Source organism: Papilio xuthus, unplaced genomic scaffold (genome assembly GCF_000836235.2).
Source record: "Papilio xuthus unplaced genomic scaffold, Pxut_1.1 DF826159.1, whole genome shotgun sequence".
In the NCBI taxonomy this organism is placed as follows: Eukaryota; Metazoa; Arthropoda; class Insecta; order Lepidoptera; family Papilionidae; genus Papilio; species Papilio xuthus.
The window spans coordinates 671,273-686,742 of NW_013532490.1; the positions used below are offsets into that span (position 1 = coordinate 671,273).

A 15,470-nucleotide genomic window follows, 5' to 3' on the forward strand; every position below is an offset into this window, starting at 1 on the left:
AGATTTTGACGTTAAAAACCCACGGTGAGTGTTCAAAAGTAGTTTAAAGTTATATCAGCTGTTGATAGAATCGTTGTTCGCTTTAAAGTCATAAAACTTTTCTTAGTTTCCACAATTATTAAGATTTAGTTCAAAATAGTATGCTGTGCTTAAGATGGGAGTTTCAATAGTAAAAAAATTACATTTCGATTATCGTCATCATTTTGATGTATATTTCATATGTCTCCAAGCAAAGACTCGTATAGCTTTATTAACAAGGCTATAAAAGACTGGCACATTTGAGCAGTTATCTGCTCCGTAAAAAGAAGATTGACATCTGACAAACATCACTCAAAAGCCAACAATAAATTTTCAAAATTAATAATAAACAGTCAAACCATGACTGAAACACTCAATGTAACATGAAAACAAAAAAATGTCACGTCGAACCAACCCCTGAACCTCCCCCGCCCGATCCGTGTAAAATACAGAAGCGCAAACAGCTCGAAAAAGCTGGAGTAAAGATTTGTGAGAAACCGCCCATTCCGCAGCCGTCACCGCCACCAGAGTGCACCGCTATCTGCATAGAAAAGGTAAAGAACCCTCCCCTTGCTGTAAGAAGTCACGACCTGCCTGTAGTGTGCGAAGTCGAGCGCCAGAGAACGGGAACCTCCAGGTGTGACGACATAGAGGCCGCGGTCGCAGCGCATCCTGACCTACCCTGGCCCGGCTGCCCACCCACACCCACTATTCCTCCACCGCCTACCCCCGACCCCTGCGAGGAGCAAGCCAAACGATACAAGCTAGAAGAGTGTAGAGAAAGAATGAAAAGATATCGAGAATAAGATGGACCCCTGCAAGACCCCAAAAACGAAAACGTCGAAGGAGAAATGTAAAAATCCTTGCCAAACAAAGAAACCGTTCTTTGAAAACATTTTGGATAGATTTCGAAGTAAGGAGAAAAATTGTCAAACGACAGGTAAGAAAAGATCTAATATAAATTTTGAAAAGCGCATTGCGAAGCTAGAGAATCTGATAAAGAAGCTTCAAAACGAGATCTGTGAACTGTCGACGAATGCGGAGACCTCTATGAAGGAGATGCAGATGGCCAACCGCGGCTCGTCCGATACCCCTTACCTGCCGGTGCAGGGTTCCGGCGCAAGCGCGTACTCCTGCACGCCGTGTCAAGTGAAGACCATAATAGTCAAAGATATTAATTTCACACGTGAAGATATTGAAAAAATAACCAACAAAATCCCTGAATTACAAAATCTGTTCGATTTTGAGGAATCCTGTTGTTCTTCAGAATCGAGAAATAATACAAGTGAAGATTTAGATAAAGACGATTATGATAACGTAATGGAGGAAGAAGTTGACAAATTAATATATGAACTTAAATCTGAAATCCGTAACAAACTTGGATCCACGAAAGGCAGCGGACCAAAAATAACTGCTTCAAAAGATGAAATGGAATGAAAACTCACATATACTAATAGTAATAGAAGAGTTGTTGTTTTGCTATATTTTGTTATGTAAATTATGACAAAGCCTTTGAAATAAATTTAAAAAAAATCTCAAATTCTCTTTTAATATGTGATTTCGCGTAAACCATCTCCAAAATCCTTGGATAATATTTCTCCATGATGATGATTTTTTCCCAATAACGTCAATCCTTTGAAATCCAGTGATATTTCTTAATAGTCCAAAACCGTAGTTCTGTTGACAAATTTACTTCGTATTGTCATTTTCAGATAATAGATGGCGCTTTATTAAATTTTCCGTATAGAGTTAAAAATAAAAAAAAAATATTTTAAAAATTTAATAGCACTAACAATTATAGTATATTTCATACAAAATACAACATTAAATATATAATTTATCTATATACTTCATAATTAATATATTATTTACTAAAGAAGCGATAGAGAATGACTAGAAAACGAACTTTCTCATATAAATGGAAGAAATACTAAGTTACACTTAATAATATCGAATGTTTATATGAAATAGGTATAAGAAAAGATATACAGACAGCAAAAAAAATCATTACAAAATATATATAAATTGCACATTTTGGCACAAATGTTCATAAATATACTTTTTTAAATTTTTTTAAGTTTTAAGGCACATTGCCGCACATAATACATAATTGTACAAGACATTTTTTGAATATATTAAAAGTAAAATCCGATACCTTCAGTTTTAAATGAGGGTCTATCACGAATTTATACGACATTGTCAAAATTTGTCGTACTTAACGACTGCACTGTACAAATCTAATACAAATTTTATCAATACGTTACCAATACTTTCTCGCAATATTTCGTACTAGACCCTCGGTATAGTGTACACTTAAAACTTGTGTGTAGGCAAAATTAACAACTGTACAGTTGAGATTTTGCCCATAAATGTACAATTTAACTGTACAGTTTTAACTAAAGTTCAATGAGGATTAAGACTTTACTTTTGAAATATTTTTAAACATACATTTTACTATCAATGTACATATTTTTGATATATATAAAACAATCCTTGGAACATAAATTAGTAATAAAACAATCCAATAGAAATTATAAATTTCCTAATTAATAAATAACAAAATATATCAAACCTAGTAGGCTTCCACTGAATTACAAGATATTAAAATCTTATTAACTTTATAAAAGCTAATCTATTAGTTGGTTTTAATAATATTCAGAATAATACAAAATCAATTTATAATTTTATTAACGGCCTAATGTAAGACATATTTTTTTTTAATTTAAAATTACTTTTCTTTCGGCACAAAATGCGAGTACAAATTTTCTCTCTAACTTCATTTACCCTGAATTTAACAGGCACTCAGTCATTCGAATATAAAAAAATATATAAAAAAAAGTTCGACAAATAACATTCACTCGTAAAAAAATAGTTAAAATCACCGATCTCCATAAAAGGATTGGCTGGAAATGATTTTAGCTATGTTATGACGTTGAAGTTACTGACAGTTATCGTATCAACGGCAAAATAGTGAATATCAAATAGGCACAAAATACCACGTCTTATAACCTATCCATTTATAGAGGTCAGTTGAAATATTCCTTGGAAGATTTTTTTTTTAATTTTATGACCTGGTAACATAGACCTTTAGGTTATGGTTTTGGAAGAAAAATATCATTGGTCATTATAGATTAAATACAGAAAATCATCGCATATTTTTTACTCGACCTTTTTTTTTACTTGCAACATAATAAACAAAGCTAGACGTAACCACACTAAAATATTATATTTACAAAATCAATAAATTTCTCCTCAGCACCAGCCCAGCCTCGGGCAGCCCAAAAACCCTAAACGGGTACAAAAAAACCTATACGGTTGCCAACCAGTATAGGGTCAACTAGAAGCCAAAAAATATATCGCTGCTAAATTTATTTTTTTCTCGGAGGAGGTTGCATCGCCGGCTGATGGAACGGATGATACTGCCGCACGAAAATACTGTCCTGGAATTTAAATTTAATAATTTAAAAACAAAATTAAAAACCTCATGTAAGTTGTTTCAGTTTTGAACTAGATGGCGTTAGTAGTTAAAAGTACTAACCACTTCGCTCGGTCCGTTCCCAACAGTTTTCATTTTCCGCTCTTGCAATATTATTTGGTTCGCGGCGCTGTAAAAACCACCCACATTAGTAAAAGTAATTTTTATCTCCATTTTAATGATTAATTAATTAAATATAGTGCGGTTTGTCATAATGTCAAAGTTCTGTCTTACCAATATTATAAATGCGAATGTTTATATAAATGGATGTTTGTTTGAAAGCATCTCCGGAACAGTTCAACGGATTTTGATGAAATTTGGCATACATATAGAACATAGTCTGGAAGAACACAGGCTACAACAGCTGCGGACAACAGCTAATGTAATATAAAGTCCTCACGTGTCCATCTCCTCCTGCGTGAGGTCGAGCGCCTCCTGCATCTCGCGCGAGGTGCTCTGGATAAAGTCCTTATCGCAGTACTTGCCTAGACCTTGCTCCATCAGTACCTGGGAATAGACACATAAGCACACAACAACATATATAGCTGTCTCTATCGTTTCAAAGAGGATAAGAGGGATGACATTATTAAGGATACTGTTAGCTCCTGCAACTTCTATTGCCCAATGAATTTACCAGACTTGAAATACCATAATGTGGTCTCACAGAAGACGCATGAAGTTGTAGAATCTTCGTGTTTCGTCTGATGAAGGATACTGAAGGTCCGATTCTGGTCATTTTTACCTGTTGATTGTTTTATTAAGAAAATTTTATACTCACTCGGGCGATAAGACTCTCTGCAGGATTCACTACACAATAAGGCACGGCGTCGTTCTGTCTGGGCGTTCTGTCACGATCTGCACGCAACAGAATATTAAAAAAAAATTAGTAAATGTAGCGATGTAGTTCCATATTGGTTAGTCTGAAATATTATCTATAATATTTAGAAACTAGAAAAGGAAAACTAGTATTGATTTACATAACCCATGCTGCATGCTCCGCTAGACATAAAAACATGTTCGTTGTCTACCTTGTTTGTCTCATTTACAATGCAATTATAAATAAGATTACATTGAAAGGTTTATGTTATGCATTTCGACTTGTATCACAAAAATATTTATGTTAGTTGCACTTAAGTTAGTTTAAAATAATAACTTGAATATCAAATATAATCATACTAATATTATAAATGTTATTAAATTAATTTGTTGCATATTTGGACCATGTCTTGCGACACGAAAAATATGAACTTCTTCAACTAATTATGATGGACAAAATCGCAGGCAAAAGACGAGTTGGAAGGAGGAGAAAGTCGTGGCTAAGAAACATCCGGGAATGGACCAATATTGCCAGCGTTGAACAACTTTTACGCTTGGCACAGGACAGGAAAGGGTTCGCTGAGCTGACTGCCAACCTCCAGTAATGGAGAGGCATTAGAAGAACAAGAAGAAATTAATTATAGATGGATGTATCTCCAAAACAGCTCAACGGATTTTGATGAAATTTGGCATACATATAGAACATAGTCTGGAATAACACATAGGCTACTTATTAAGTTTTTTTTAGTTCCATGCGGATGGAGTCGCGGGCGACAGCTAGTGAAATATAAGTAAAAGCGATCAAAAAGTAAAATAAAAGCAAAATTAAATTAAATAAGAAGCAACATTGTCAGAACTAAAGTGAAATCAAATTTGATACAACAGTTGTTATGGTAACACAATCACAACACACTAAATCCAACTTACGGTTGTTTCTCATATTCTGGATTAAATCGTTTGATGTTTTTCTGGAAATGTGGACTTTATTCAATACTCCATACTTGTGTCATTATTTTAAACTGATTTCAATTGTCTAGAATAACTTAACTTCAAGACGAAGTTAACTAGATACAAGACAAAGGAAAGATGTAAAATATAAACAATAAAAGAGAAATAATAGGAATCCTAAAACTTTAAAAATAATTCAAAAACCGAATCAATCCTTCCAAAATAATTTAAGATACGACTCATCTTATGATAGGACTAGCTAATATAAAGCTGTAAGCCTATACATTGCAAAAGACTTGATTATATATAAGAGAAAGTAACCAGGGTTAGACAAAGTGCATTCGCTTCTAAGCGATTCCATAGCGAACTTCAAAAATGTATTTTTTTTATAACAGAAGGGGCAGCGGGAACACCGAGGTGTTCAACGACGCCCATGGACATCAATACTAGAGGAACCGCAGATGCGTTGCCGACCTTTGAGATAGTGATAAGCTCGCTTCTTGAAGGACCCTAAGTTGTATTGGCTTGGAAATACAATAGGATAGACCATTCCAAAACGCTGATATGCGAGGCAGGAAGTTTCGCGCAAACCGCACGATTGTGGATTGCCAGCCATCAAGATGGTGTGGATGGATCCTGGCGGTCTGTCGGAATCGTTACAAACTCTTCAGAGAACTCCCCGTGGTAGATATGGTAGAAAATGCAAAGGGAAAAAATAGACGCGCGACAATCACGTGACTTATCGAGTTCTGTCAGTTTGTCAGTTATAGATTTTTAAAGTTCTTTATGGAATCGCTTCGTAACGAATGTATATTGTCTGATGTGCTGCTCTCTTTAATATCAATAGTCTTTTTAAAACGTATTAATATTTCTATTAATAATAATGACCAAGTATGAAGTAATATTTAAGATTTTAATGTGCCATGATGTAACATACAACACGTACAACATTTAAGAAAGAATACTATAGAAAAAAGAAAACAAAAGAAATCTAAATCTAAATAAAAATGTAAATTTACAAAAACTATGCAACAAAATTTAGAAAAGATAATATACAATTTACGAATTAAAAAAATGGGATTAAGAAAATATTTTTTTATTGTTCTTATTTCCATTTTCTTAATCCTAATATTTTGTTCATATCATCAGCTCACTATACGTCCCCACCGAGGGGCACAGAGCCTGCCCTAAGCTAGGGGTGATGAGGTCATAGTCAATGCTGACTTAGTGCAGGTTGACTTCACACATCTCTTTGAATTTCTTCTCAGATATGTGCAGCATCACGATGTATTCATATAGAATTATCAAATTAAAGCTGACTTACTCTATAACTTTGAATATTCTCTCAGAGTCCTTGCCGTGCAGTAGAGGCTGCATGGCTATCTCTTCGTCACTTTGATGGCCATCATCAAATTTCCTTGAAAAACATACAAAAGTTAGTTAAAATATAAAGAAAAAATTGTGTAGTATTGAGAAAAGCGTTCGAGAAACATGATATGTATAAAATTCTTTGTATTTATGTTAAACGCAAAATATTACTTTTAATTGGTAAAAATATACAAAGTTATGTTATGTCATTATATTTTTGCATATAACAGTGATAGAATATAATTCTAATTTCAAATTTTACGTTGACTTTCACAGGGTTCATTTTTTGGACCACACTGATTTCAAATTTTATTCTTGTTATTCTTTATGTATGGAGTTAAATTATTTTACTTTTGCTTATTATTGTAAAATATTGTATACTTACGAATCGTCCTCTGGCATTTTCCCATCTAAGCCCAATTCTCTTTGCATCATCAAACTAAGAGATTGACCCTTAGATGCTCCTAAAATTAAATCCATAAGTTGGGAAAAAAACAAAGAAATGAATATTATAAAACATTTAAGGATCACATAAAGTTCGAAAAGTTATTTTACTTTTAGAGAATCGAGGCCTTTTGTTTATAAAAATGCTGTTATGTATTTCGAAGTGTTTTTAGTTACCTTTACTACTTGTTTTCTTCTCAGGCCGTGGTGTGGGCGGCTTGTAGAAACCTTCTCGTCCACGTTTTTTAAATGTTGTCCACACAGCACCAAATAATGTGTGATTACGCTGTAAATCAAACATATTTAATCAAGTTGAATTGAGTTCATTCAACATTGATTCCCATCTTTAATAAAGGGATTAATTACCTTACTTACTCAGAAACATAATTATATTTTCTCAAGTCTAAGTATGTTTGTTTTTCAGTTTGTGGGTTTAAAAGTACGTCATTTTCATGAGACCAAAATCTATGTGTACAGCATTTCTATCAAGAACTATCAAGATCTTTGATAAAATAGAGGTAACAATAATATGTTAAAATGAGGGTTTTGGTCTTAGAAACCTTAGAAGTTTGGTTTTTTAATTGCTCGTTGAACTCACCCTATGCATTGGTTCCACAGCTTCCGGGGTAATCTCATCCAGGTTACCGGAGATAGCCCGTTTGAGTTCAGGTCCTGCTTCGTGTAACGTCCTCAGTCCCGCTTGAAGAGTCATCTGGTTGTTCTGAACTGAAGCTGCTGCGGCTTGCTCCTTGCGTTTCCTAAACCTGTTACACATAATTACTATGAGACGGACCAAAACTATGAAATTTGTTTAATTTACGCAAATCAACTTTTCTGTTAGTAAAATCCATATTTGAGAGTGGTGTTTAAAATTTGGAATAATTTTTTAAGTCTGTGAGTTAGTTACCTCTATTCCAAAAACATGTCTTCTCTATGTAAATTCAATAAATAACGATATGTTAGATAAAGCCAATTGTAATAAACGTTGATTTGTACATGCAGAATTTCGGAACACAATATCACGCTATAACACGCAAAATATCAGCAAAACAAATAAGATTGAACGATGTATGTGCAAAAATTGAAAGCGAGTGATCGAACAACAAAAATGTTACACACGGAGAAAACATGCTTTGGAACGTTTAATTTTAAATTGAAAAAATCATGCTGCAACGATATTTGACAAAAAAAATATCCTTGACATTGCAGGAAAGCTGAAAATAAAACATTTCGTGTACAGAAACATACAATCGTCTTTAATAACAAGAAAATCTTAACAAAACACCATTATTAATAATAAAATAATATAAAAGATCAAGTAAAAACCGTTAAATTTGGAATCGACTTATTGGTAATAATCGATTTCTTCACAACTGTAGTTACGCACTGACAGCTGTCAAAACTAGATAGTGACAGATGAAATCGATTAAATAAAATCGATATTTAACAAATAAAGTCGATTGTATAATTGTCTAAGAATGGTAGAGCATTCGCAATCAAAACTTCCAAAAAAAAGGGTAGAAAACTTTGAAGCCAGGCCTCGGGTTCATTGACAGAGCGATGTCACATAATCGATCAACAAACACCGGGCACAAAAGCGTAAATACAGCGTTTGTTTTCTGAGTTGCTTATACTTTGGTTCACTTACGCATGGTTCCTATAAAATAGAAATAATTCGTGTTAATTTTGAAGATAGTCATTAACTTTATATGAATGAAATCAATAGCCTAATGGTTAAGGGTACGGATTTCGGAACACGAGGTCGGGGGTTCGAATCCCGTCATTCAACTATTGTCGTAAACCATATCCTAGCACAAGCTAAGAGCTTAGTTGGAATGGTAAAAGAAATATTAGTAAATTTACAAAAAAATCTGCTATTTTAAATTTAAAAAAAAATTACATTTGAATGTCAAATTCTCGACCAAAATTAATTTATAGGTTAATAAGTTCTTTTGATGTTAAGAAAATAAGTAGAAATGATAATAGGTAAAATTTAGAAGAAAACTACAAATTATTTCCAACAATTGCACCGAAACGGCAATATTTTAGTACTAAACTAAAAACAGAGATTAACAAAATCAGTATTTCCTTGTGTCTACTTCTCAAAGATAAAAATAATAAAGACGTACCTTCTGAAATAATCCTGTATAAGGAAGGTGGCATAGAACTTGCCCACAGTTATTTCGTTGGGGTCTCCTGGCGGAGGAACCACTTGGTCTAGAAGCTTAGGAGACGTCCTCTTCCAGATTTTTTTGATGATAGCTCTTAATTCTGTATTGCACTCGTCTATGACTCCTGTTTCATTATAAATAAGTTCAGTTTTTTTAAATACTACCGCAGGATTGTAATTAGTAGCCTATGTGTTCTTCCAGACTATGTTCCACATATTTACCAAATTTCAGCGAGATGCAGCTGTTCTGTAGATAACTTCTTACAAACATCCACCCATCAAAACTTTCGCATTTATAATATTAGTAAGATTTTAGTTTTTAAATAAGCTAACAAATTAAGTAGTTAATAAAAAAAACAATTCTCAAGAAAGCGCATACTACATAGAAGTCGAAGTCAAATGTCTTCAAGGCAAGTAAAACAAAACAATATTGCAGTTTTCCTGGAATAAGGAACAAACGAAGATACGCTAGTCTCATAATAAGCAGTGTATCCAGATTCAAACCTGTAGTTTTGATCTGCAATTGTGTTCGTACAACAGCAAATAACGTTGCATTGAAGTTGACGGTACCATCGGAGTTAAGGGGCATGTTCATTGACACGAGTCGCTTACACGCTGTGCGATGCGGGCATAGCTTGCCGAAACCTAACAAACGGAAAAAATTAATCTACCTATTACCTATACTTATATTAAATATAAACTATCTAGTACACATCTAGAAGAGCGTCGGTGGCTCAATGTTAAGCTTGACTTGTAATGCAGGTCCTGGGTTCGAATCCCGCCATATACCAATGTGTATTTCGATTTACATATGTACATTTATCCGACGTTCTTACGGTGAAAGAAAACATCGTGATGCTGCACATATCTGAGAAAGTGAAAGATATGTGTGAAGTTAACCCGCACTGAGCCAGCATTGACTATGGCCTAGTCACGTATAGTGAGCTGATGATGATGATCTACAAATCTTCTTAAATTGTCATATTAAAAGATGTTTTATCAAGTGATTTAAGGTCACTGTTCATTTCAAAGAATATCATATTGATATTTTTAGACATTATTAATTAGAATCCTTTGTCGCGAATGACGTGCTTTCGTTACAAAGTCAAGTTTCAGAATGAACAGTGAGGGGACATAGACGTCGACATTTTAGTAGAGCTAGTGTTGGGTCAATACACTTACACATTTTCGGATTTTCTTTCTAACAATATAAACAATAATTTTTCTTCTAAATTATGACGCAACATTGTCCTGACGTCTTTGGTAATTATTAATATTGTTATGCTTACCTAAAGGTGGACTGATTTTCCTCAGCAAAGTCACCACATCTAAATGCTTGATTCTTCCTTTAGCATCCGGATCGTATTCACTCCACAGTCTGTTAAATATAATAATTTACATCTTTCATAACTAAATGGTTAATTTATTGGTTTGAATAGGATCTCAGAATACATATTTTTTTATATCATAATGTGTCAAACGAGCGAGCGACCACATGAAATCGCTGAAATAGCGAAGTGACCGCTGCCCATAGACATACGCAATTGCCTATGCGTTGCCTACCTAATCGACGGAGGAGAGGATGCACAGAAAGAAAATAATTTTCCTTTACATGCATCCTCTCATCCGGAAAATCCACTTCCACTTCCCATCATTTCCTTATAATGAAATGGGTGGTAAGGGAAAGAGGACTAAATTAAGCCTTCGGGACGTACACTCATCAGACTGTACGCGGAACTGCTTCCACTTGAGGCCTGTCTTCTGTATGGTCGTGGTATTTCACCGGGCGAGCCGGGACAATTCGTGCGAAGATGTTAAAGCGGGCTCTACCACAGAAATATATATTTACCTGACAAATTCATCAAGATGATGTGGTCCCAGTATAGACCAGTCTCTAGTTAAATAATCGAAGTTATCCATGATTACTGCTACAAATAAATTGATGATCTGAAATTTGAACATAATAAAATATATTGGAAATTAATTGGTTTTAATTGTACTAAATAATTTGAAAGAAATTACTAACCAGAAACGTACAAAGTAGGGAGAAGGATATGAAGTAAGGGAAGGCGAGGATAGTGCCGCAAATTTCTTCAGAGATGTCGGTAGCGTTGCCTATACAGCGGACCTGCTCTCCCGGCAGCTCCGCGCCGTTGGGGGAAAGAGACATCATTATGTCTTGCCATGCTTCACCTGGAAACAATATTAGGTCCGATAGATGAAGTACAACTCTAAAAACTTAATTTTCTCGTCTAAGAGCATAAGTCAAAAATCGTAGTGGATTGAAGTTTGTTTGAATGCATCTCTCTTGATGAAATTTGGCACAGATAAAACATAGTCCGGTAGAACACATAGGCTACTCACTAAGTTTTTTATTATTCCACGCGGACGGAGTCATGAGCGACAGCTAGTACTATTATAAATGCGAATATTTGGATGTATGGATGTTTGAAGATATCTCCGTAACAGCTGAACGAATTTCAATGAAATTTGGCACGATGTAGAACATAGTCTGTTAGAACACATAGGCTACTCACTAAGCTTTTTATTATTCCGCGCGGACGGAGTCGCGGGCGACAGCTAGTTGAGAATATTCTTAAATTTACCTGTGGCAGATCTGAACAAAACCATAACTGCACCACCGAATGTTCTGAAGTTATTGTTCCTTGATATTGTATCAGAAAACTCCACTCTGCCGAATAACTGTAATTTAAAGTTTTCAGTTTTATTAATAAACAAAGGAAAACTTCGCAGATTAACGCATATAAAGATGAATAATAAAATTACCTGCATCCCAACCACAGCGTAGATGAAGAACAGTAGAACAATCAGTAGAGCAACATAAGGTAGAGCTTGGAATGACTTTATGAACGTCCATAGAAGAGTTCGAATTCTTTCACCTCGGGAGAGAAGTTTTATCAAACGCATTGCACGAAAGAGACGGAAGAAAGTAATGTACTTCAGTCCTATCGTTTGTGTGTTCTGGAACATAATCATTTTGATTTTAATATGAAAATAAAACGAATGTGAATAATACAAAATATGTAGACCAAAATCCAGAAGCATTTCAGACTATATGCTGGCACACCTTTATACTACATGCATACATATTCCTAAGTACTCGATACTTTTAACACAACCTTTCTTAACTTACTAATATACTTATCACAAATTTAACGTCTCCAATCATAGCTTTAATTTTTTTAACATGCATCAATTTATCTCTTTCAAACATCCTTCCAAGACTTCTATGTTAAAGAGTATTCAATTGGATTAATCAAGGAAATTTAGACATACGGACAAAAGAAGAGGAAATGGAAAATATAGTAAAAGATGTGCTATATTCTAAACTATAATATTTATTTCGCGTTAAAAATATATAAAAGGGGTTTCATATCTACAGGGTTTTATATATTTTGAAATCTCATACCTCATCATTTCCTTTAGTTGGAACAATCTGAAAATGTGAATAGGACGATATTATTTAATCTGATCAAAAACTGTTCCATATCTAGTTTATTTCAATTCTTCCCGACTGTTGGTGTATTTTGGTTACATTATTTTTAGTAACCTAAATATTTCAGTCCTTTTACTAACAAGATGAATTTTAATTATAACTGAGCCACAAAAATCCTATTTTCTGAATGTGCAAGTTAGTAATAGAATAAAACTAGAAAAGAAAAAGGAGACAAATAAAAGAAGAACATGTTATTTACATTTAGTTAAGTAACTTACACCGCCCGGCATCAGTTTTGGATTATTTTCATTTGCCTGTGTAACTACGATATCTATAATACTGCCAACCACCAAAATGAAGTCAGTCGTGTTCCACGCATCACCGAAATAATTCTAAAAAGATAATTTATAAATATATTTAAAAGACAAGGCTAAAAAATAATGGATTGATGAAGATTGAAAATTGTTTTTGCCTTAAACTTGTCATTTGTAGCTAGAAAATGGAAATTAGGCCTTTACTAAGCTAGCCCAAACCATCTCTCGAACACATCATCACTTTCATCAGGTGGGGTGGTGGTCCAGCGTTAGCTTTTTCAATACAAAAAATGTGACAATCTAATCTTATTTTAACTGATAATGGCGTATATAAAAATGACAATGACGAATGTACAGAACAAGATATTGTTACTTACTTTAAAACGGAATGCTGCTAATTTGAAGATAAATTCAAGCATGAATACTGTGGTCAGTAACATATTTAGGTAATCCAATACCTGAAAAAATGGCGTTTTTAAGGTAATGTGCAAGCTAAATGAGGCATAATTTAATAACATACCCTTATAACATTATTAGTAATGACAAAACAACAGTAAGAAACGGCTCTACTGATTTGGAAGCCATTGAAATTCTTCCCCAAAACTGTTTGCTAAGGTTTTACTAAGATTTTACCCTCTTGTACTCCGGCGATGCATTGTGGAACTTCATCATGAGGGCAATCGTGTTCAGCACGATGAAGAAGAATATGACGTACTCAAACCGGGGTGACGTCACGAACCACCACGTCTTGTACTGGATACGATGCTTCGGTATGTACCTGTATGAAATAAGTTAAAACAATTTAAAGATTCGCTTCCTCGAATTAACATCCTACGAATATAATTTTTCTCACAGTCTATCAATATTTTAGTTAGCCTTCCCCGACCTTTTAAGCTTTGAATTGCACATATCGTAGGATTCAAAATTTGTTAGTAAAAAGGTGGAAATTCTTCATTTGATTTTCATTTAGTTATTATAGTTAGTAATTATCTTTATTGACATATTTAAGACCTTAAAAACCTATAAGCTAAACTTGATTAATAAGTTAAGAAATGTATCTTGTTACTTTTGGAATACCAAGGTTGCGTTAAGGGAACCAAACGGCATTCTGAGAAATCTAATTTTCTATGAATTTCAACGTCAAAACGCTCGTAAAACAGTAGTCTTATCTCAATGTTTTTAAAGAAATGAGATTTATAAAATATGTTTTATGAATGATAAAGTCCTGTTTTTAATTAAGTTGTTTTTAATCCACGGTTATGTTAGATTAGAATTATCTTACCTTCTAACTGGCTTGGCTTTGAGTGCGAACTCAATGCAATTCCTTTGGTTCTTATCCAGTTCGCAGTCTTTGAACTCCTGCTCACCCTCCTTTTGAAATGTCACTATGACGAAACCGACGAATATGTTGACCTGATAAAATATATTGAAACACATACAAAAATAATTCACTACTGATTTGAAACACTTATTTACAGCTTTTAATGTTCATAATGGAATCTAAAGATAAATTTTAATTTTAAAAAATATGGCTGGTTCCTTTTTTATATGAATTTATTGGAAAAAGAGCTATTCCATCTCCTTTATTTATTTTCATTTTAATAAATGTAACCTTAAAATATATTTTGAACGATATACTTACAAACTAAATCAGTGATAGTACTTACCATGAAGAAAGCAATAACGATTATATAACTAATATAGAAGAAGGCTACAAGAGGTCTTGAATTTTCAATTGGTCCATGATCCTCATCATTGGAGTCCATTGACGTTGAAAGTAACCTGAGAAATAATACAAGAACTAGAGTATAGAAGTCTTGTATAAAGAAACAATTTCTTCAACTATTTAGTCAATATGATGAACTGAGAGTTTTCTAAGTTACTATTATTTTAAGAAATGTAAAAGGAAAGAGAGAAATAGAACCCCGAGAACATTCATGAAATAAAATAAAGAAATCCTTGCTTCGTCGATAGAAGATAAACATCGTATAGTAAAAGGAAGATAGAAGAAGAAGGAAAGGGTGTCAAAGACTAGGAAAATTTCTAATTACTCCAATGACAAGAACAGTCTTAATAACAAACTAGTCATGTCATCATCAGCTATACGTCCCCACTGAGGGACTCGGAGCCTAAATCAAGGGTAACCAGGTCTTAGTCAACCAAGCTGGTTCAATGCGGTTTGACTTCACACATGTCTTAATTTCTTCTGAGATATGTGTAGCATCACGATGTTTTCCTTCACCGTAAGAACTTGTAGTTAATTTTAATACTTACAATGGCCAACCTTCAAATGTAGATACAGTAAACAGAGTAAGCATTCCGTTAAGTACATCGTCAAAATTGAATTTATTCTTCATCCATACTCTGTTCTGTATTGATGGCTTCTGATTTTCATACACGAGGTAAGATCCTCTAAAATGAACATAAAAACTTATTATACTTGTATATTGTATATTCAGT

The 15,470-nt window shown here is 33.9% G+C and overlaps 2 protein-coding genes across 7 annotated transcripts in view; one reads left to right on the plus strand and one right to left on the minus strand.

The window, feature by feature from the left end:
• The first annotated feature begins 304 nt into the window (after positions 1-304).
• Positions 305-1,561, plus strand: LOC106123188 (cyclic AMP-dependent transcription factor ATF-5). The gene has a single exon (XM_013319406.1). The coding sequence runs from the start codon at positions 402-404 to the stop codon at positions 822-824; it is 423 nt and encodes a 140-aa protein (XP_013174860.1). The 5' UTR covers positions 305-401; the 3' UTR covers positions 825-1,561.
• Positions 1,562-2,715: 1,154 nt separating this feature from the next.
• LOC106123148 (muscle calcium channel subunit alpha-1) overlaps positions 2,716-15,470 on the minus strand; it is a 42,748-nt gene continuing 29,993 nt past the window's right edge. For 3 of the 6 annotated variants that reach the window (XM_013319335.1, XM_013319332.1, XM_013319331.1), the window contains 24 exons: positions 15,285-15,422; positions 14,678-14,792; positions 14,293-14,423; positions 13,644-13,788; positions 13,388-13,468; positions 12,975-13,088; positions 12,670-12,696; positions 12,027-12,221; positions 11,846-11,942; positions 11,266-11,432; positions 11,089-11,186; positions 10,529-10,617; positions 9,744-9,884; positions 9,199-9,364; positions 8,718-8,726; positions 7,668-7,833; positions 7,247-7,355; positions 7,011-7,089; positions 6,582-6,674; positions 5,237-5,277; positions 4,272-4,348; positions 3,894-4,000; positions 3,557-3,623; positions 2,716-3,458 (listed from right to left, as the gene is read on the minus strand). In XM_013319335.1, the coding sequence (XP_013174789.1) occupies positions 3,387-3,458; positions 3,557-3,623; positions 3,894-4,000; positions 4,272-4,348; positions 5,237-5,277; positions 6,582-6,674; positions 7,011-7,089; positions 7,247-7,355; positions 7,668-7,833; positions 8,718-8,726; positions 9,199-9,364; positions 9,744-9,884; positions 10,529-10,617; positions 11,089-11,186; positions 11,266-11,432; positions 11,846-11,942; positions 12,027-12,221; positions 12,670-12,696; positions 12,975-13,088; positions 13,388-13,468; positions 13,644-13,788; positions 14,293-14,423; positions 14,678-14,792; positions 15,285-15,422 (2,524 nt within the window). In that variant the 3' untranslated portion in view covers positions 2,716-3,386. Of the gene's footprint in view, positions 3,459-3,556; positions 3,624-3,893; positions 4,001-4,271; positions 4,349-5,236; positions 5,278-6,581; positions 6,675-7,010; positions 7,090-7,246; positions 7,356-7,667; positions 7,834-8,717; positions 8,727-9,198; positions 9,365-9,743; positions 9,885-10,528; positions 10,618-11,088; positions 11,187-11,265; positions 11,433-11,845; positions 11,943-12,026; positions 12,222-12,669; positions 12,697-12,974; positions 13,089-13,387; positions 13,469-13,643; positions 13,789-14,292; positions 14,424-14,677; positions 14,793-15,284; positions 15,423-15,470 lie in introns of those variants that run through there. The other 3 variants (XM_013319334.1, XM_013319333.1, XR_001228147.1) reach the window with 3 other exon arrangements.